This window comes from Cnephaeus nilssonii (assembly GCF_951640355.1).
Source record: "Cnephaeus nilssonii genome assembly, chromosome: 21".
Classification (NCBI taxonomy): domain Eukaryota; kingdom Metazoa; phylum Chordata; class Mammalia; order Chiroptera; family Vespertilionidae; genus Cnephaeus; species Cnephaeus nilssonii.
In genome coordinates, this window is record NC_137092.1 from 15,898,767 (window position 1) to 15,920,366 (window position 21,600).

The 21,600-nt window shown below is 56.1% G+C and overlaps 1 protein-coding gene across 4 annotated transcripts in view; it reads right to left on the bottom strand.

Moving 5' to 3' along the window:
• ARHGEF2 (Rho/Rac guanine nucleotide exchange factor 2) overlaps positions 1–21,600 on the bottom strand; it is a 37,662-nt gene that overhangs the window by 12,366 nt on the left and 3,696 nt on the right. For 2 of the 4 annotated variants that reach the window (XM_079761330.1, XM_079761329.1), the window contains exons 3-13: positions 19,661–19,778; positions 19,036–19,075; positions 17,843–17,936; positions 5,545–5,689; positions 3,339–3,406; positions 2,943–3,006; positions 2,184–2,313; positions 1,855–1,964; positions 1,571–1,717; positions 849–1,099; positions 85–210 (exon numbers count right to left, since the gene is read on the bottom strand). In XM_079761330.1, coding sequence (XP_079617456.1) covers positions 85–210; positions 849–1,099; positions 1,571–1,717; positions 1,855–1,964; positions 2,184–2,313; positions 2,943–3,006; positions 3,339–3,406; positions 5,545–5,689; positions 17,843–17,936; positions 19,036–19,075; positions 19,661–19,778 — 1,293 coding nt within the window. Of the gene's footprint in view, positions 1–84; positions 211–848; positions 1,100–1,570; positions 1,718–1,854; positions 1,965–2,183; positions 2,314–2,942; positions 3,007–3,338; positions 3,407–5,544; positions 5,690–13,309; positions 13,887–17,842; positions 17,937–18,097; positions 18,326–19,035; positions 19,076–19,660; positions 19,779–21,600 lie in introns of those variants that run through there. The other 2 variants (XM_079761332.1, XM_079761331.1) reach the window with 2 other exon arrangements.

A 21,600-nucleotide genomic window follows, 5' to 3' on the forward strand; every position in this document is an offset into this window, starting at 1 on the left:
CGGTACACCTGCACCCGGGAGTGGGGGAGGCCGGGTTTGGGCCCCAGAGGAGGCTGCCTGTGGGTCCCGGAGAGGTTTGCTCACCCGGATGAACTGCTGGAAGCGCTTGTCTCGAGCATATAGCTCCTTATAGAGCTTTAAGGCCTTGGTGTGGCGGCTACAGAACTCCGAGTAGGTCTTCCGCATCTGCTCAGCGCTGGGACCTGAGAACTAGAAGGTGGGGGAGCAGGGCTGGATCAGTATATCCCCCAAAGCCACACCTCACCCCCTGTGTACTCTCTGGCCTCCAGCCAAACAGGCTGTCTTCCTGCCTCTCCAGTTCTCCCTGGCTCTACCCCCCAGAGCAGTGGTCGGCAAACTCATTAGTCAACAGAGCCAAATATCAATAGTACAACGACTGAAATTTCTTTTGAGAGCCAAATTTTTTAAACTTAAACTTCTTCTAACGCCACTTCTTCAAAATAGACTCGCCCAGGCCGTGGTATTTTGTGGAAGAGCCACACTCAAGGGGCCAAAGAGCCGCATGTGGCTCGCGAGCCGCGGTTTGCCGACCACAGCCCTAGAGTTTGGAGGCAAGAAATGCCCTCTCTAGCCCTGGCCAGTATGGCTCAGTTGGTTGAACATCATCCTGTGTAGAAAAAGGTCACCGGTTCGATTCCCGGTCAGGGCACATGCCCAGGTTGTGGGTTGAATCCCCGATTGGGGTGAGTATAGGAGGAAACCAATCAATGTTTCTCTCTCACACAGATGTTTCTCTCCTTCTCCCTTCCTCTCTCTCTCTAAAATCAACAAAAACACATATATTTTTTCAAAGAAATGCCCACTCCAGTCACACCGCCTTTTCTCACCTGGCTGATGAGCAGGTCACCCAAGCGAGGGATGATGAAGTTCCGGGTGCTGCCGGGGCACAGGGCCTGCCGGCGGCGTTCTAACAGCTGGCTGAGGAAGCGTGTGTGGATGTCACTGAGCTCGTCCACACAGGGGAACAGGCCCTGGACCACGCCCGGCTCCAGCTGGAGCTCCTCCAGCATCCCCGTGCGAAAGAGGCGGGTCATGATCTTCAGCGTCCGCACGTGGTGCAGCTCCGTCTGGATGAGCTCTGTGTGGACAACAGGACATCTGGCCTCTACCTTGGCTTGGCCGCAATTGGTGGGACCTGGGTTGGGAACCTCAGAGCGCTACGTGAGGTTTGCAAGGTCCCTTCCAGGTCAACATTCTGCATTCTGATGATCTTAAGGTCATTTTCTAATCATTTTTTATCTTTATGATTGTCATCTCAAGTCGTAAGCTGCTTTAGGGCAAGGACCATGTATTTGTCTACAGGTCTAGGTTTCCCACAGTCCCTAGCATGGAACAGGCCCAGAGTAAAGACTAAGAATTGACTAGCATGAAGTGATAAAGACAGAGCCCTGGAGACCAACAGTCCCTAGTGGCAATCTGTGGGAGGCAGGCAGGGTCTTGGAGACCAATGGGGTAAGTGGGAAGGATCTTGAGAGGTGGGAACTGGCAGAAGGACACCAATAGCCAGGACCTAGTAAGGCAGAGAAGTCTCGGGGTGGTCTGGGCTCACCATAGATGACATCCTGTTGCTTCATCACCTCCTTTTTATGCTGCTGCAGGAAGCTGCTGTCCACAGCAAGGCTCCAGGAATCGGCTGCAAAGTCCTTCTCATCCATCTCAAAGTCACTCATCAGCTCATTGTAGATTACCTCTGCACCTGGACATCAGAGGGGGCAGCAACTCAGCGCCAATTCCCCAAGTCCTGGGTCCTTCTCTAGACCCTTCCGGCTCTGCCATTCTGGGCCTGCCCACCAGCCCCTCATCCCCAGGTGTCCCCAGGCCCCGCATGGTCACCTTCGTCGATGAGGGACTCCACCGATAGGGTTCGGTTCCGCATGTTGAGGGAGTCTGTGGACTGGGAGAGGATCCGGCGCAGGCCCAGTGGAGACTCCTCATTGAAGTGCCTGAGGGAAGTGCGGGTCGGCTGCATCACTCAATCTCCGGCCGGAGGGCCCTTCCCAGGTGCGGAACCAAGGCCGGGACCCGAGAGGCCGTCACCCCACGTTCGCCTTACCTGTCTGACTAATTCTGAACCCAGGGATGGCAAGGCCCTCTCAGCCCGCTGGCCTCCAGGGCCACATTCTCTGCCTACCTGGCTCTCCCCTCCCCAGGCAGAGGCTCACCCGGCAATGTTGGTGGTGGACACACTCTTGGCTAAAGACAAGGAGGAGCGGCCTCGGCGGGAGCCCAGCAGGGACTGCCGGAAGCTGTCGGAGGGGTAGATGGCGGAGCTCGGCCGCTCCCGCGTGGTGGCTGTGGAGGGGACACCGAGCAGGCGGACGTCAAACGTGGCGCCTTCCCGGGAATCGGGCCTCCCAGGCTCCTCAACTAACAGGCAGGCCTCCTCTCCCACCCACCCTCCGCCCACGCTGATCGAAGCAAGATGCTGACAGTGATGCTGCCTCCCATGGGTGCGATCCTTTGAACAGACAAAGAGCTCTTCTCGTCTTCACCCTTCCCCTCAACATGCCTCTGAGCAAACTGGAGCTCAGAAAGGTTCTAAGTCTTGTCCGGGGTGACTCAGCCGGTGGATGAGCAGGGACTCACACCTGACTAAGCACCGTGCTCTTCCTGTTCCACCAGAGCTGTCTGAACGGACACTTGTCGGCTGCCACCAACACCCAAGTGCAGCGTAAATAACAACCATAATGATACAGGGTGTGAGCGGGTTCAGAGGGCCGGCCATCCCCAGTCCTCACCCCCCGGGATTCTTCTGTCTGGCCCCTCAGCCCGAGAGTCCGGACATCTCACCATCTGCTTCCAATTAAGGGGAGAAAGGTGCTGCGCCAGGGGACAAATTCGAGGGGAGCAGCAGAGCCCGTGGACCGAGGGGCCTGGGGCCCAGGGGCCCGAGGGGGCTCCTGAACCCCCTCGCTACTCACTCTTACTGCGGAGTGACACAGACTGCAAGGCAGTGTTGTTCTTCAGCAGTGCAGCTTTCTGTTGCTGTGAGACAGAGAGCAAGAGAGAGAGACACCAAGGACAGCTGTCACCCAAGCGGCACCCCCACAGCACAGGGCAGGAGCTGGGCAGCTGGCCCCCTCGGGAGGAAGCTGGCAGGATGGCCGAAGTCATCAGGGTGGCTGCGCCCAGTGCTGGGGAGCTAGGTCTATAGCAGCAGGCTGGCCCGCTCAGGCCTGAGGTCTGGGGTGGAGGGTCTGGGCTGCCCCACGGTGAGGAGAGGGGTTGAATGGGTAAGGGGGTGAATGAAAAAGGCATGAGGGCACCGCACACTCACTACCCTCTCCCCCAGCCCTCTGCCCTCCCTGCCATCTCACCTTCTGCTTGACCTTGGTACAGTTGGCGAGGGTGTCTTTACAGCGGTTGTGGATAGTCACATTGCAGGCTGGGAGGGCGGGGTAAAGAGGGTGAAGGGAGGGCCGGGTGGTCCAGGAGGGGGCACACCCATATGCAGACACCCATCTCCCCGGGGCCACACAGTCTCAGAGACTGTCCTCCCTTCCCAGACTTCTCAGCCATCACCACACCCCAGCCCCTCTCCTCCCGCCTCCTCCTTCCTTCAAGCAGGAAATTAACTTAGGGGTACAGGTGTTGACCACAGCTAAGTAATCAGGGCGGCAGGCCATCCTGACTCAAAGGTGACCTGAGGGGTGGACCAGAGGGAAGAAGGGGTGACTGGCTGCCACAGAGGAGTTCAGGAAGCACAAAGGTGGTTGAGAATGACAGATGGAAGAGAGGACGCCCACGGAAGCGAAGATGGCACAGGAGCAGCTGGGATGGGGACTAGGGGCCGAGGGGAGAAATGAACATTCCCTGAGCAGCTAGTCCACGTCCCAGCTTTATGTGGTCCCAGCAACCCTTTGCGGTAGACTCCGTTGTCCTCGTTTTCCCGATGAGGAACCTGGCTAACGAGGTGAGGTCATCTGCCAGAGGTCATCTAGCCAGAGGGAGAGCTGGGATTTCAACTCAGGTGTGCCTGAGCTCACACGCTGTGCTCTTTCCATGGCACCACACGCCTGCCCATGAACTCTGGCCAGGCCCACGCAGTGTGAGGGCCGACGGACCCAGGGGTAGAGTGGGGCTGGGCCCAGCCCTGCCCTTCCCTCCACTGCTTGCCTCTGCACTCAGCTCTGCATGCTCTGCCTCCAGTCCATCTGCCTTCTTCCAGGCTCAGGAGCCCTGTCCTCTAACTAAGGCGAACCTGCAGCGCTCACACGCCACCTGCTTCTCCCCGTCACCCACCCCGCACACCTTGCCCTGGGGTAGAAGAGGAAGGAACGGAGGAACAGCCAAGCCTAGCCCTGGAACCCCTGGCTGCCCCTTTCCCCTGACGTGCCCTCAGCCCCCGTTCCTCTCCAGCTTCCCCTCCTCCATCCAGCAACACCGGAAACTCTGCTAACTCCTTCAGACAATACCCAGCACCACGCTCACTTCCACAAATACAAGGCAAGCAGGGTGGGGCAGGGGGGCAGGCCGAAGCGGGGGCAGGGGCTGCCCCCACCCTCCAGGAGCTCCCTTCTCCCATATCCCTAGCACCCAGTGTCTCTGGAGCGAACCTCCGCTTTCCACCTGCTCTCAAAATAGCACTTGCAGGCTGCCCGCCTCACCAGTTCCCCTGGCAACAAGCTCTGGATGGGGAATTTTGTCAGGTCTCTAGAGGGATTTAGATTGGGGTTCCCTCCTCATCCTCATAACTCAAAATAGAGCATCGAGGAAATAGTGGTCCTTTCTGGGGTTCCTTCCCCAGTTCCTTAGGGATTTAGGGCTACAGCCGTTGTCCCACTAACCAGCAGCTGGTCCCAATACCTCAGGCCTGCTCTGATCACAAGCCGCTCTTTGCCATAAATTGGAGGGGGGGGGGGGGGGGGCAGACAAGGCAGGATCCCTCTGCATAGGCATTTTGGAGAAGGAAGAATTATACTTCCTAAATACAGAGCTACCTTCAGATGTAGGTGGAAGTCAGGACTTCTCACCCTCACCCCCCAAAACACACACATCCTTGCTGTGTGCCCTCTGGCCACCGTGCAGTCAGTCAGACCAGAATGTGAGACAGAGGGTCCTAAGCCCATCTTCTGCTTCAAGCTGCAGAGAGTTCAGGCCCCACCCACAGTGGATAGAAAGGGAGTGGCAAGGGGCCCCCAGAGTCCTGAGCGTCCAGTTCTGCCCAGGAGACGGGCAGAGCCAGCTGCAAGTCCAGTAGCTTGCCACCGAGCTCCCCTCGCCTGCCCCCACCTGCCCTCGCATGCATTCCTGCTCCTTCTCCAATCAGTTCCCCAGCTGTTCAGGGAGCCGGGGACACCCAGAGGGTGACAGCTGCACTGGGAAGCCATCCTCGTCTCCCCTCCCCCACATTCCCAGAGAGTCCTGCTTGTGCCATCGTCCGACTGCCACCACCCCTCGGTGGGAGGCAAGGGAGCAAGGGACCCAGCTGGGGCTCTGCGTGGGGAGTGACCCCGATGGATCCAGAGCAGAAAGGACAGATGGAAAGATGCGAGTCAGAGTGACATTCAGGGTCCAACTTACTTGGGCAGATGAGGGCCTCCTTGGCTGTGATGCTCTTGTTACAGGCATAGCACATGGTCATGCCCGAGACGGAGATGGTGGTGAAGAGGTGCCCGTTGGTATAGCGGGCATCCTTGGCTTCCTTCATCTTCTCCTTTTCCCGGGTCTGTGGAAGGGGGCAGAGAAACACTAAGGGAGGCTGGGAAACGCCAGAGTGCCGGCCGAGTCCGGAGAGACAGGCCAGGGAGGAGTCCACCGCCCAGAGCAGAGCCTCTGAGCTCTCCAGGATCGGCCAGCCCAGCCCCGGGGACCTCGCTGGCCCCGACCGACCTGGCCTCTGCGGCTCGGCTGCCTCCGGTTGCCACTCATCTCCCTGGTCTAGACCTTGGCGTCCTCACTCCACCTTCCAGCCCTAGCTCTGCTCGCCCCCAAGCTGCTGAGCTCTCTTCGCTGTGCCAGAGGAATATGCGCAGAGAGGAGGGGAGAGCAGGCGAAGCAGAGCATGCCAGCTCACCAGCGCTTTCAGATCTATGGGAGTTAGCTCCTCTTATAACCATGACAACCGGTGCTGGAGTCACTGTCTCCGTGGCAGTCACAGTGGGGGGGAGGGGGAGATCCCCTTATTAGATTGGCTGAGGGGGGCAGAATGCCTCCATTGCCACCCCCAACCCAGAGTCAGGGTGCCGAACCTCGGACTTTCCACACACTCAGCCCGTAGGCAGGAGGCAGCGTGTTCTCCGCTAACCCCAAGGTAGGAGGAGCCTGGTTTTGGCCTTGGGTCACTCCTCCCCTCCTCTAAGGAAGGAAAGGAAGGAAACTCAGCTGGCTAGGTGTCATTCCTGGCAGGAAGTCTCTCCTGCAGTCTAACTTTTTTTTTTTTTTAATTGATTTTTTACAGAGAGAAAGGGAGAGGGATAGAGAGTTAGAAACATCGATCAGCTGCCTCCTGCACACCCCCTACTGGGGATGTGCCCGCAACCAAGGTACATGCCCTTGACCGGAATCGAACCTGGGACCCTTGAGTCCGCAGGCCGACGCTCTATCCACTGAGCCAAACCGGTTTCGGCTGCAGTCTAACTTTTTTATCCTTCTCCTACAACCCTCCAAAACCTAGGGCGGCTCCCTCTATTCCTCCTCACCCAATTAGTCTCTCCTATCCTAGGAAGTTCCTTCGGACGTCTACCCTCCATCCTCCAGCTGTGACACCGGTTCTTCCGGCTCTGGGCTCCCCTGAGATGGGGCACACTGCGAGGCCTCCCTCAAAACCTCAGAGGCTGGCTGTTCCCATCTCTGCTCTCCCCTCCCACTCCCCTCTGACCTCTGAACCCCTTTTCTGACCCCCTCAAGCCACTGAGCTTCCTGAAAGCCTGAGGGGGTGAGGAGATGGGACCCCATCCTTCCCGCCTGCTCCAGGGCCTTCTGCAGCAGCCACTCTCGGAGGAAGGAGAGCAGGAACGGGAGCTAGGACCACCCTCTGCTTCCCAGCCCCTCAGAACCCAGTGGATCATTTGCTGAAGCCGAGGGTATGAGGCCCAAGTTGGAGAACAGTGGCGGGGGGCGGGGGGGGGGGGGCTGGGACAGAGAATTAGAGCTCAGGGGAGAGCCCTCAGGCTGGACCTTAGGCCTGAGCCTGAGCCCAAACACGCCCAGCTCCTGCCACACTAGCAGTGAAGCGGTGGGGGAGGGGCAGAGACGCCCTGATCTGGTGCTTAGGGTAGAAAAGGGAAGTGTGGACGGGCTGAGTCAACACCACAGGGGCAGAGGGCACTGGGCCACAAAGCCCTAGCATGTCTCCAGACTTCCTGGTGGCCCGGATCCTTCTTTCTTCTGCCTCCCTTCAGAGCTCCAGGTTTGTCTGATGGGCAGAGACCAGAGGGCTTAAGGTCACTTCCTACCCAGATCTTCCATTTTTCTTTGCTCCTCTCCTCTCATCCTCCTCTTTTTTCTCTTCCTGTCTCCTGGTCTCCTTTCCATCCCATTCCCACACCCCCACCCCTCTTCCACTTCTGCCTTCTCTCTCTTATCCTGGCTTCTCCTCCACTGGCCTTGGCCACCCCCTCACCCCTCCTCCACCTCGGCAAGGGTCTCATCTCTAACTCTAGCCTCCCAATGTTCCAGGCCTCCCTTTCTTTGTTCTGGTACCCACCTACCTGGACCACTAGGAAATTCTTCCTTGGGTCTAACCTCCATCTGCCTGCTCTATGGAAGACAAAATCCTGCTCTGAATAACAACCTTATAGGACCTCAAAGACCAAGTCCAAATATCTTTCTTACTGTCACACACTCCGTTCTCTCCTCCTTTCCTGCCCTCCCAGGCTTCTCTATGACACAAATAAAAAGTCTGAGCACTTTGCTATGTTTGACTTAAAAGCAAGCAAGCAATATTGAATGTCAATTGTAGTTGAAATATTTTTCATAAAAGCTAGCAAAAAGTGAATTATTAAAAAGAGCAACATGTCTAAATCAAGTCAGTTCCAGAACAGGCAGCGGTACAGATCTGCCCTAATGATGCTACCACTCTCCCTCCCCTCACCAGCGTGTCCTCCCCTCTTATGCCTCCAGGAGCACTCACCTGGGAAGGAGGTGGGAGGAGGAGGGAGAGGACTGGGGCTGCCCGAGAAGGGGGTCTCTAGTGACCCACCCTCTCCGGCATCAATGCCCCATAGACAACCCAGGTACTCTGTGCCCAGGCTTCCTTCTTGACCTCCAGATACTCACCCTCTCTCCGAGTGACCCCCTCTCTAGGTGGGCCAGCAGCGGGCAGCAGCCACAGCAACAGCACATCCCAACATGGGCACTGCCCAGCAGCAAGCGGCCCTGGCACTGCCTAGCGCTATTGTCCGGGAGGCAGACTCTGCCCGCCCCAGGGCTTAGGCTGGTGAGGATAGGAGGACACAGGGCCTGCTCACCAGGGGCGCCTGCTCCAGAGAGGAGTGAATGGTTTGTTTGGTTCTTTGTCCTACTCTTTTCCAGGTATTCTTACGATAATCACATTGGTTTCCCATTTATCCACCCCCCTCAGCAGGCAGCCCTTCACCTCCACACCCCATTCTGTCCACCAGGAAAAGGGCCCATTCCTCCACAATCTACAACACCCACCACCAACACTCAGAGACCGTTCCTGCTTGATTCAGTGCTCTGCTGCCCGTATCTAGAGTCATTCTTTCTCATAAACCCACACGGGAAGTCTTTCTTGCTAGACAGCCTTCAACTACACCGCTGCCACATCAAGGATCAAGTGAATAAAGCACCCAACACAATGGCTGGTATACAGCAGGCACTCAATACATGTTTGGAAAGAAGGAAAGGAAGCAAGGAAAGAAAGGAAGGATGGACGGACGGATGGACACCAAGACAAAGGGTCCCAGCCACACCCTCACCCCTGCTCTAGGGGCCCTCATTCCTTGCCAGAGGTTCAAAGCCTCCAGTCTCCTCTCCTCGTCTCTCCTCTCTCTTCCTGGAGGGTTCCCAGCTCTTCTCTCCTCTTATTTCCTTTGAACTTAGACCTAGAGCCCAGAAGGCCAACCCAACCCTTCCTTCATTGTCACCCCAGATCTTGGTCCCTTTGCGGGGGAGAAAAGACGAGGTGAATAGCAGAGGGCATTGTGGCTGGTTGCCCAAAAACTCAAAGGCAGCAGCTGTCTTCTCACTTCTCTGACCCTGTCTCCCAGGCCGAGAGGAGAGGAAAACAGTGACGTCCATGAAGGACAAGGCAATGCCAAAGCCTGGACCTTGGCTTCCTGTGCTCCCAGCGGGCAACGGGGGCTGGCTGGAGGCTCTCCAAGGCACAGCCTAAGCTCTCAGCCGTCCTTGCTCCTCCGTGGGGCATACCCACACCAGGAGCTCGGGGGGAGTCACGTGGCTCTCAGAACCACCTCTGCTCCGGCTGCAACTGGCAGCAGCCCCTTCCCCAAGACGGTGAGGCCTCCGTCCAGGCCCGCTGTATGGCGACCCTGGAGGATTCCACTGGGATTGGAGTCATCTGTGGTTCGACCCCTAGCCAGCAAGGGTGCAGAGTCATAGGCTGTGAAGGGCGGTGAGTCATGGGAATGAGCTATAGGGTTGGGAAATGAGGAGAGAGCTTGGGATGGTCTCAGCCAGGCTCTGTCCCTTTACGACTTTCCAGGGACAAGATAAAGGAGGCCGAGGAGAAGGCAGCTAACGGAAGTACTAACGCCAAAGCCGGGCACTTAGCACAAAAAGATACCACTGAGTACACAAAGGCACTTAATAAATGCTTGCTTGATGAATGAGGATGAAACACTGGACAATGGGGGTGGGCACACTGGTGAAGCAAAAGAGGGGTGTTAAGGGTCCATCGGGAATAAAATCAAGCCAGAGACCCTGAGACCCAGACATCCTGGACCCCAGCCTGCCCCCCACCCGGCCACACCTGTCGGGTCAGAGAGAGAAACCAGCGGAGGGAGGGGGAGTGCTGCAGACAGACGGGCATTTGTGAAGCGAACAATAGCTGTGCCAGGACTCCCTGCCCTCCTGGCACAGGGCAGGCTGGTGGAGCCGGGAGGGGGCAGCTGCTGCCTGCAGGCCCCCTCCGCCAAGGAGACAGAACAAACCCAGAGAGGTCCAGCCAGCTCCTCTCGGTCCTTTCTCTTATCAGCCCCGGGAACCCTAACCAATCTGCTCACACAGGCTCCTGGACAACACTTCAAACCAGAGACTGAAGCTAAGAACGGAAAAGCTTCCTCAAGTCCAGAGCACGAGCCTCCTACTTTGGTGACCACCATTCAAAGCAGTAAACCAGAGCATGTGGGGACAGACAGACAGACAGACACGTACATATACCCCAATACAGGCCACGTACATGCATGGGACTCATACATTCTCATCTGACCCTTCCCTGATTCCAAGGTCAGGGACCCAGGAAAGCCAGAGGGCGTGAGATCAGAGAGAGCCCTCTTTAAACCCCTGGGTCAGCCCCACCAGATTCTTCTCTAGGCTCATCCAACTCCCCTGCTGTCCTGTGACTTCCCTAAGCTTCCCGCTCCCTTCCCCCATCCTCACGTCCCCCTCCCCCTCAGCTCTTTCCCTAACCTAGAATCTTTTCCTATGCCCCCAAAAGCTTCCGCCTCCTGGGGATCCCCCGCTCTTCAACATTCCCCCAAACTGCCACCCCTCTTAGCCCCGTCCTGGGCTCACCCAGCCTTCCTCTGCGGCTCCACTCCCGCACACAAAGCCAGCCACCTCTCCATTATTCAGGACAAAGAGACAGCCTTTCTCCTCTCTCCCCACTCCACCTGCCCGCCACACTCCAATGCTGGGGTTAGAGATTCCAAGGAGACCCCCTCCCGACTCCACAGCCACCCCTGGATCTCGGGACCCTGCTTGCTCCTAAGCAGGAAAAGACCCTTTGTTCTGTGAGAGGCGGGCAGGTATAAAGGTTAGGGCTTGGGGGAGGAGGAAGGGAAGGGGGGCGCTAACGGGAGAAAGGAGACCTCTGGGTTTGGGGCCTGTGGAGGTAGGAAGTAGAGCAGAGAGAATTGAGGGGGTGGAGGGCTGAAGACAGCCTGAAGGAATAAAAACGGACTGGAAAGAAAAAAAGAAGCATGGGGAGGGGAAGCCACACAGAAAGACTGTGAGAATGAGAAATAGGGCAGGTTTGACTTAAATTTCTCCTACCACGAGGTCCTGGGGAGCAAGCAAAGGAATGGGGGTGGGGGGGGACGGTGAGGGTCAGGGCTTAGCTTTGAGCTATTCCCCAAATGGGTAGCAGGAGAGACCATCTTCCTCAAATAATTTCATTTCCACAGGCCCCTCTCTCCTTCCCACCACAGTATAAAAAGAAAAGAGACAGCTGGCGTGCTTGGGGGAGGGGGGATCCAGGGTTTGTTGGCTAAGAACCAACTCCCCCCTTCTGTAACCACAGCTTTCCGGAGGTGCCCTCCTCTTCCGACCAGCCCAAACTGACAAGTTCCAGTGGCCTCTTTGCCCTCAAAAATCCACCCCCTCAGCCCCCCATACCCCACCCTCCGGCCAGATCCCCAACCCCCCCCCCCACCATGGCCACCCCAGGATAGAAAGAGCCAAGCTCCTAGAGTCCCAGGTCCCCCTCCCCACCCACCCACCCACCCACAGCCCGCATGAGGGCCAGGTGTCTGCCCCCAGCTCCTCCCAAGAATGGCGAGAGGACCCCCAGTATCTATCCGCCCAGAAGCCCTCTCTGTGCCCCCTCTCCCCCATGGCTTTCCTTTTTAGGGTGGAACCAAATTTCCGTGGTTTCAAAAAGCTCTCCACCCCCCCCCCCTTGGCTCCACTCCAGGGTCTCAGCTCAAACGGCTGAAAAATAAACACAGACTTTCAGGGCAGGGGCCTGGCCTGGCACAGGCCACCCCACCGCTCACCGCCCTGCAGCCACCTCTCCCAGCCCTCCGCTGGTCTTAAGCCCTACGCCAGTTGTTTTCCTGTTCGCAGACTCTTATCCCAACCCGCTCAGGAAACGTTCCAGGGTGGAATCTTGCCCAACTTAGCCTGCAGACAGGTAGGCAGGGAGGAGCTAGGAGTGGGTGGGTTTGCACCGTCCTTGCGGGCTCCTGAAGGGTACAGCTTCCTTGCCTGAAGAAAGGGGGGCGGGGGGAGTGATCAGCATCGGGTGGGAGCCAGGGACAGGGCACTGGGGTCCTGGGGTGGGAGAGAAGCCAGAGATCAAACCAGTTATGGGCTGCATCCTGGCCTTTCTGAAAAGGGCTCCCGTGGGGGTACCCTGCGTGGCTGGGAGGTGCTGTCTGCATGCACCCCCTTCCTCCTAGCTCTCACGTATTCATCTACACGTCAGCTTCATCACTTCCTGGGGTCTGGCTGTGCAGAGGTCATGGCCTTTGGGAGTGGGCCTGGGTACAAAGGCAGGGATAAAGGATACTTGGGAAGGAGCGGCCAAGACCTCATGATGGAGGTGGGGGAGAGGATAATTACACACCCAGGCTCTTTAAATGGTTGGTAAACATCCCCAGACGGAGAAATAAGGGAGCTGGGAGAGGGACAAAGGGGGCGCAGTGCCCAGTGGGTCAGGGTAAGGGTTCCAGGTTGAAAGAACAGGGAGTTTGGAAGCTGGCGGGGCAGACAGGGATGGGGGCCCTGCGGGAACAGGGGTGCTCAGGGCCCCTAAGGAGGGAGGAAAGGATCCCAGCTACACAAAGACCTCTGCTCCCTGCACCTGAGCGAGACCGCTAGGGGGAAATACGCCGCCCTGACCCCGGCCACCCTCCCGCCAGAGGGAACTGAATCACAGCTGGAAAGTCCATTTGCGCGGGGGAGCTGACTTTTGTCTGGGAGGGAGGCGTTAGAGGTGACGGTGGGAGGAAGCCGGGAAACTCCCCCCTCCCACCCCTCCTGCCCGGATGGCGGGACAAAGGGGGAAGAACCGAGCCGGCGACTGCGGGGTGCGGGGACGCCGAGAGCACGGCGGTGGGAGCCGGGCGGAGGGGGTGCCACCCCCACCCCGACACACACCCCTCCTCCTGCTCTGTCCCTTACCGAGTAACTTTCTTTCCCGAGGCCCCGCACACCCGGCCCGCTGGATCGGAGGCCACCGACACCGGGTCCGCGCTCCCGGACCCCAGCGTGGAGGTGGAGGTGGAGGTGGAGCGAGGTCTGTCTCCGGCCCCCTCCCCCTCCCCCTCCCCAATTACCAGTCCCCACCCACCCAGCCCGCCCCCTGCCCGGGGATGCTCCCCGATTTCGGCGTGGGGAGCCGGGGGAGGGGGTGCGCCTGTGGGCGGGGGTTGGAGGGTGCCCTGGGGACGGGGTGGAGGGGAGGGGTCGCCGAGCCCACCTTGCTCGCCAGCTCTTTGCTCCGGTCGATACGCGCCCGCGTGAGGGACTCGATCCGAGACATAGTCCCCCGATGAGGGGGAGCCCGAGGGACACTTGGGGGCCCAGGCGTCCAGCTATTGTGGGGGTGGAGGGGGACGGGCTGCCCCGCACGCGCAGCTCCGGGGACAGGAAGTCGGACTCCCCTCGCAGCCCCGGCGCCAGTTCCTCAAACCCGAGTCTCCACCCCCCGCCCCGGCGCAGGAAGGGGGAGGCGGGGCAGAGCAGGGCGGGTGCCCCCAGCACCGACTGCTGGGTCTCGGCTGGGGCAGCTCCGAGGCGGGAGCGGGTGTCCACCGACACGTTGAGGGTCCCCTCCAGCGCCGGGAGCGTCCCCCGGCCCCGGAGATCCGCCTCGGAGCGGTCGTCTTCCAAAAAGCCGCCCCTGCCCACGCCGCGGCCCCGTCCCAGCCCGGGTCCGCCCTCCGCCCTCCATCCTCCCGGGCTGCAGGGCTCAGAGACCCGCAGGCCGGACGGTTCCTGCGCCCCCACAACCCCAGGGAACCGGCCACCAGTTCCTCCCCGGCCCTCAGCCCTTCAGAGCAAACAGGCCGGCGAGGACAGCCTCCCTGACAATGGGGGGTCGGGGCGCAGAGAGGGCGGGGGAGTCCGAGGGGACCTGGAGGCTGGGTGTTCACAGGGCGTGAAGGAGACGGTTCACCTCCGGGGACAGGGGAGCGGGGAGCATTCTCCTGCAAGCTCCACCCCTCTGCGGCCTCCTGACCGCGCTCGCTCGGTCCCTTCGCCTCCCCTCCTGCCCAACACTTGAGGGTGGAGAGGCATTCACTACCTGGGAGCTAAGAGGCTAAGGAAGTCCTTTCTTGTGTCTAGTTCTCACTGCTGCAAGTTAGGCCCGAACCAAAAGACCAGAAACCAGCTTGCGCCAGCCAGGGGCAGCTGGGGTATGGCCAGTCTCTCCACCAGAGGGGGGAGGGGCGCCAGCCTGGAGGCACCCTCCACCTTTGGTGAGCTTCCTGCTCCTGGGAAAGTTCCTCCCCCACTCGCTAGCTACACCCACTCAACGTTGCAGCTCATTTCTGCCTCCTAGGGTCTCCCACCTCCCTGGAGAAACCAGAAGCATGGGATGATGCCCTGAGACGGAGCATCCCCTGTTTGCAGAGTCTTGACCAAGGGTCCTCAAACTTTTTAAACAGGGGGCCAGTTCACTGTCCCTCAGACCGTTGGAGGGCCGGACTATAGTTTAAAAAAAAAAAACTATGAACAAATTCCTATGCACACTGCTCATATCTTATTTTGAAGTAAAAAAACAAAACAGCAGAAACACCCGCATGTGGCCCGCGGGCCGTAGTGTGAGGACGCCTGGTCTTGACCAATTCTAGTCCCAAAAGGTGTGGGGGAAGGAGGGAGGAAGCCCAGCCCAGACCTGCGAGCCGGGCAGTAGGGCAGGCTGCAGGTTTCAAGTCCAACTCAGCACTCTGGTAGGCGCCAATTTTAGCTTCTGCCACTATTTCGGGCTCCACTGCCTCACCACTGGCTGAGCTGGTTGGGCTCCTCACCCACAGCACCACCCCCACAGTGCTCCTCTGCTTCCCCTCCTGCCTAGCAACTCCTTCACCTCCTTCTTCACCCATTCCCCTGTTAGGATCCTTATATAGCAAAGACCAGGAAAAGGGAGAGGAGGGAACCATGCCTGTTCTAGACCGAATAGAAAGCAGAAAGGACTTCTCCGGGGCCATGGGAGAAGCTGATTCCTCCAGGAGCGCACCTGCAGGGGAGACCTCCTGAAAGGCCCTAGGAACTCCCCCCCAACCAGGAGTCCAGAGGCTCCCAGGCTCAGAATCCCAGCTTCACCTACCCCCACCCCAGTGGGCAGCCAAGGCTGAAGAATGTACTAAGTTTAGCCCAGTCGGCATGGCTCAGTGGTTGAGCATCAGCCTATGAACCAGGAGGTCACGTTCCATTCCCGGTCAGGGCACATGCCTGGGCTGCAGGCTTGATCCTCAATGTGGAGGGCAGGAGGCAGCCGATCAATGATTTTTCTCTCATCATTGATGTTTCTATCTCTCTCACCCTCTCCCTTCATCTCTAAAATCAAGAAAAAATATTTTACAAATAAATAAATAAGCCCTGACTGGTTTGGCTCAGTGGATAGTGCGTTGGCCCATGGACTCAAGGGTCCCAGGTTCAATTCCGGTCAAGGGCATGTACCTTGGTTGCGGGCACATCCCCAGGAGGGGGTGTGCAGGAGGCAGCTGATCGATGTTTCTCTCTCATCAATGTTTCAAACTCTCTATCCCTCTCCCTTCCTCTCTGTGAGAAAAATCAATAAAATATATAAATAAATAAAAATAAAAGTGGCCACTATCTTCTTTAGCTCATTTAACCTAACAGGTGTGTCCCCCACATTTCATGGGTGGGAAGACCATCTAGGGAAGAACCTGGCTGTTAGAGTCCGAGTCAGGGCCAGGAAGTGAACAGACGGAGCCACAGGGATACCTGGGCCCAAGCACTCCAGTGCCCAGGAGGAAGCTTGCTTTTCTTACTGTTACTCTGGATCTTGTGCATTCTGGGAGGGAGGATTAAGACATAATTGACTCCAGTGGCCATCCATCAGAAGACGGCAGAAGAAGAGAAGGGATAAACTGTTCCGTTAGCTTTACTGACAAGCAGAGGCAATTTAGGCTCTAAGTTATCTTGCCTGAGAAACGGAGATTAAAATATTTATCTTTCCCAGGATGTTGTAAGAATTAAATAAGATGACCTCTGGAAAAGTGTTTTGTCAGCCCTACAATGCTGGTCAAGTAGGAAGGAATAAGCCACTTCCTTCTCTCGCTGCTTGACCGAGCTTCTCTCCAGCCCCACCCCTGCTGTTTACCTGCTCACAGCCCCTCATCCTGAGCTGGGAGGAAGGGGAAGAAGAGATTCGGTGCAGCAGACACACACATTCACGAGGGTGGAAGGACAATGGACCAGATGACAGAAGGAAACAGGACCACAGGACCAGAGGCTGCGGTGAGGAAAGGCCACATGGGACGATGTCCTCATGTACTCTGGCGCTTTCCTGCTGCCTGTCTGGACTCCAAAGTCTCTGCCCACATTCCCCTTCACCGGGTTACTCAACCCGTCACCAAACTGTTAGGTCAAGAGTGGGCACATGACTGCAGGAAAAGAGGGCGATTCTGCCAGCAGACTCACACCCTGCACTGAGCCAGAGCGCCTGTGGGAAATGGGACTCAGACCCCAGGCCTCATGTTCGCTTTGTTCTTTAAAGAGCTCTCCTCCCCCCCGCCCCCCCCGCCCCCCCCCCCAGAGGACAGGCCTCACTGCCCTGCCTCCCTCCCCTACCCCCAGCTTTAGGACCCCTCCCCCCCTTCTCAGATTACTTGGTCTCAAGCCTCAACTCCCCACTTTGGCCTGTAGTGAGAAGGTGCTAACAACCTGGCTTTGTCTCTGCCTTCCCTGTCCACCCAGAGGAAGGGGAATCTTGGCTAAAAGGCTGGCCGAGGAGAGAGCCCTGGCTCTGCGGGTGGGGCCAGAAGGAGCCTGGACAACCTTCCTAGGTGAGACTCCTCTGATTCTTCCGAGTGAATAGGTGATGACCGCTCTGGGGTGTCTCTCAATGCTCAGGAGCCACCTTGGGTTGGGAAGTACATATATAATTGGGGAGGCCACCAGAAGAAAAGGGGGGTGGCCCAGAAAATGAAGGAAGTGGACATGAATTTGAGTAGCAGGCAGAGCCCCCGGTTTCACCAGAGCCCGGAGGCTGGCAATAAGAAAGAGCGATGTGCCTTCACCTGCCTGGGTCAGAACTGCACTAGGCCTCCCATGGACCGTGTGCACCTGCTTCCAACTCATCCACCTTCCTGGCCGCCTCTTTGCCTACAGTCTATTTTCAACTCCTGCAGCTGCCGTGTCCACCTAGAAAATTATGATTTTAAAACATCTCATAAATGCTAACACTCTATGAAGAAGTAACGTGTAGACCTAGCTGGTTTGGCTGGATAGAGCATCAGCCTGCAGACTGAAGGGTCCTGGGTTCGATTCTGCTCCAGTGTGTGTGTGTGTATGTGTGTGTGTGTGCAGGAGGCAGCCAAACAGTGGTTCTCTCTCATCATTGATGTTTCTATCTCTCTCTCCCTCTCCCTTCCTCTCTGAAATCAATAAAAGTATATTTTAAAAGATGAAGTAGAGTATCGCTGTAACTATTATTATTATTATGCCCAATGGTTATGGTTTCTGCTGCCCACCCCTTAGCTATGTGAGGCCTAAAGAAAAGGAGGGCTAGTCCACCCCGCAGCTGCTCAGGCTCTTGGCTGTCTCTTCCAGCTGTCCACAGCTGGCTGCTAAGCTGCAGCCCTGGGGAAAACAGAGGAAAGGCGGTGTACTGGAATACAGGAGGAAGGCTGGGAGAGATGGCATGTGTTCCCTTAAAACTTGAACATGGCCCCGAGTCTCTGTCTCCCAGGGGTGGGGAGGAAGGGAGCTGGAGGGGCAGTGGGTCCCAGGCCGCCCCACTTCCCCAGCTGACTCTTACCTTGGCCTTGCCGGTCATGCCCAAGAGGAAGCTGAAGGTTCGTCGCAGGGAGGAGCCTACCCAGGTGTCCGAACCCCGGTCCAGATGGCTACAGCTGCAGAAGGAGAAGGAAGAGGTGAAAAGATACTCCAGAGAGATGGTGGAGGGGGGTGCCATGATAAGGAGAAAGGAAGTGGAGATATGAGGGGAAAGACTCAGAAAAAGGGAGAGGAAGGTAAAGGAAGGACTCAGAGGAAAGATACTCCCCACCCCCACCTCCTAGGACTTCCTGGATGTGAAGGGCTAGTTTTCCAGGCCCCTCTATTTATGAGGAGACTCCAGGCTCCTCCCAGATAAATGCAGACACCCCCCCTCCTCCATCCAGGCCCAATCTTCTCTCAGGCTGCTCCCAGCGGAAGCGGTATGGGGTGGGAGCTCTCGGGGATGGCATTTTCCCCTCCTCAAACAAGAGCCCTGTGTAGGACCCCCTCTGCTGTTTGGAAAGGGCCTCTGGGCCTAAAGCCAATAAGGACTGAATTTCCTGGGATTTCATCAGCCCCATCCCATGAGCTAATCCCAAAGCCAGAGCCAGGAGGATGTGTCAGCTAGAGATTTTCGGACCGCAAATCAGCCTGACATCTTAAAGGGCCCATTACTAGCTCTCACACCCGCACTGTCTTAGAGGGCTGGCCTACTCCAATCAGGCTTCGGCCGCAGGAGCCAAATAAACAGGTGCTGATTTTGCATGCTTATGGACATAGTCGATGAAATCTCCCAGCCTTCGCCCGGATTCCTGACCTATGCCTTCAGCCTCTGCCCTCTCCCCTTGGGGTTCTCCTTAGAGCCACTGCCCATTGGGCAGTTACCTGAGCCATCAAAGCTGATTCGTGGTCCTTGGTCACTGTCTCTCCCTAAGACTGTCCAACAGCCCTTCTCTCTGCCTGCTCACCTTTCCGGCACTGACAATGAACTCTCGCTCTCTTTCATTTAACTGACACCCTGTCATCTGGATACTCCGTTTCTCTCTTTAATTTCGTCCCCATCCCATGGGCTACCAGAACCTTCCGGAGCCTTCCCTGGGTCAATTCTATGCGGCTCAGGGAGGAAGATACTTGGAGGTCTTTGATCAGAAATGTTAAGGGGAGCAATGTTTAGGAAGCGCCACCCCGCCCCCACCTAGGCCTTTAAAGGACTCCAAATCTCCCCAAACTTACCTTTGGCTGAGGTTAGCAGCAGAGGACTGGGACAAATTTCCTGCCAACACAAAAGGAGACGAGAAGTGTCCAGCTGAAGCCAGACAAAGGCGTCCAGGGCTGCCTCCCCCACCCCCTCCACCTGGATCAGGTTCCCAAGCTGCAGGTGCATGTGACGCCATTCCTGAGGGCGAGCTCTGGGGAGCAGGGAGGGAGGGCGGGGTCTGAGCAGAGCTGGAGAACTTGGGAGCCAGGGAAACAGGGCACCAGGGTTCTGTGGAGAAGGGGGCTGAGGACCCAGTGTCTCCGTCCTGTCTCTGGTGGATGGGGAGGACAGAGGTTCACAGTGAGCTCCCAGTGCCTCATCTTGAGGACAAGGTACATTGCAGTTAACTGTCCTCCGTCTCTGGTGAGAAGGGAGGCTGGGGAGCCTCAGGTGTCCGATGTTCTCCTTCATTGGAAGGAGCGTGTCGGAACGCCAGAGTCCTGAATTCAAATCTCTCATTTCAATAAAGGCATTTTGGGGTTTCCAAATTATAGTTAGATATAACCCAGGATATATCTGAACCCTAAATAGCTCACCCCAGGAGTGGTGGTGAGACAGACAGGGGGAGCTACCACTGCTTTGCTCCCCACTTTGACTCACCCGCTGGATCTGAGCCACTCGAGAAGCAATTGATGCCACTCATGGATACAGACTTAGAAAGCATGCCAGTGGCTGAGCGGTCCAAAGGGCCAGCAGATGGATGACAGGAACCCTGACCCTAGAATCACATCAAGAATCCTCACACAAAGATCGGGCTTCATCCATCTCCCCTACTCCCCATGCTTTTCACTTTCCCCGCACAACATGGCCCATCTTCAGGGCCTCAAACCTTTCACCCCCTCCCCCATCACAATCCATATCTGGGATATTCCATTGAAATAACTGGGAAGTTCTTCTGCTAGTTACTAGTCATCACTCTGTGCAATTCAAGCCCAGGTTTCCTTAATATAGAGAACGTCTTAGAAAAGATTTACCCTGAATGGTTTCCAGAGATGACAAACTCAACCTATGGAGGCCAGACATGTAATGAGAAAAACTGAGGTCATCTGGGTTTAAGACAATAAGGAATAAAAGTATTTATAAACCACATGCCCAACCATTCAAAAATACCTTTATCCCAAACCTACTTGGAGCATCACAAAACTGACCAAATATCAGGCCATAAGGCAAATTTTAATCATTTCCAATAATCCGTGTCATAGAAATCATAGGAAACAACCCAGAAGTCCCTTTCCAGTAGTTTGAATAAAGAATCTTTGATAGCCCGGCCAGTGTGGCTCAGTGGTTAAGCATCAACCAGGAGGTCATGGTTCAATTCCTGGTCAGGGCACATGCTCAGGTTGCAGGTTCGATCCCCAGTGTGGGGCGTGCAGGAGGCAGTCGATCAATGATTCTCTTGCATCATTGATGTTTCTATCTCTCTCTCCTTCTCCCTTCCTCTCTGAAATCAATAAAAATACTTTTTAAAAGTAAAAATGCACACTGGGAGAAAATATTCACAATACACATATCTGACAAAAGACTCAAATCCAGAACAGATGAAGGACTTTTACAAATCAGTAAGAAAAAGACAAGCTGGTGTCTGCAGCCCTTGCTCTCTAGCATCGATGCCGCATCTGACGCACAGAGCTCCAGCCCAAGGAGAAGGCGGGTAAGTAAAGAGGGCTCCATAGCATGGCTCCTGCAAAGCAGACTGCCCACAAACTGACCGGTAGTAAAGCCACTGGCTACCAAAGCCACTCAAAAGGGTGCGCCCTCTACCGGAGGGGTGAAGAAACCTCATCGTTACAGGCCTGGTTCTGAGGCACTTCGTTAAATATTAGATGTTATTGGAAGTCCACTGAACTTCTGATTTGCAAACGTCCCGTCCAGCCTCTGGTGCGAGAAATTGCTCAGGACTTCGAAACATCTGCGCTCCCAGAGCACAGCGATTGGTGCTCTGCAGGAGGCAAGTGAGGCCCTTTTGAAGACACAACCTGTGTGCCCTCCACGCCCAACGTGTAACAATTATGCCCAAACATCCAGCTAGCACGCCGCATACGTGCAGCACGAGCTTAAGAATCCACTATGGTGGGAAACATTTCATTCTTTTATTATTATGATGATTTCCTAGTAATGTGCTTCATAATGGCAAAGAATGGAAATTATCCAAATGTCCATCAACAGAATGAAATGAAAACGAAGGAACTATAGCTTTTTGCAACACAGGAATAAAAATTAGAAACAGAATGCTGAATGAAAATTATAGAAAAATGTGTATACTATAACATCATTGTTTTTAAATTCAGAAGCAAGAAAAAATAATGTCATATTAGGGGATGCATATATTTGTGTTAAAACTATTTTAAAAATTAAATGAATGATAAAGAAAAATCAAGATAGTGATTGCCTCTATGGGAGCCAAGGGAATAAGAGAGGAAGACATAAGTAAAGATAAACGTATTGGTGATGTTTTAGTCCTTGAGATGGGTGGTTGATTTATTGGGCATTCATTTTTAAATATTATATTTAAAAGACAAATGACCCAGCCAGTGTAGCTC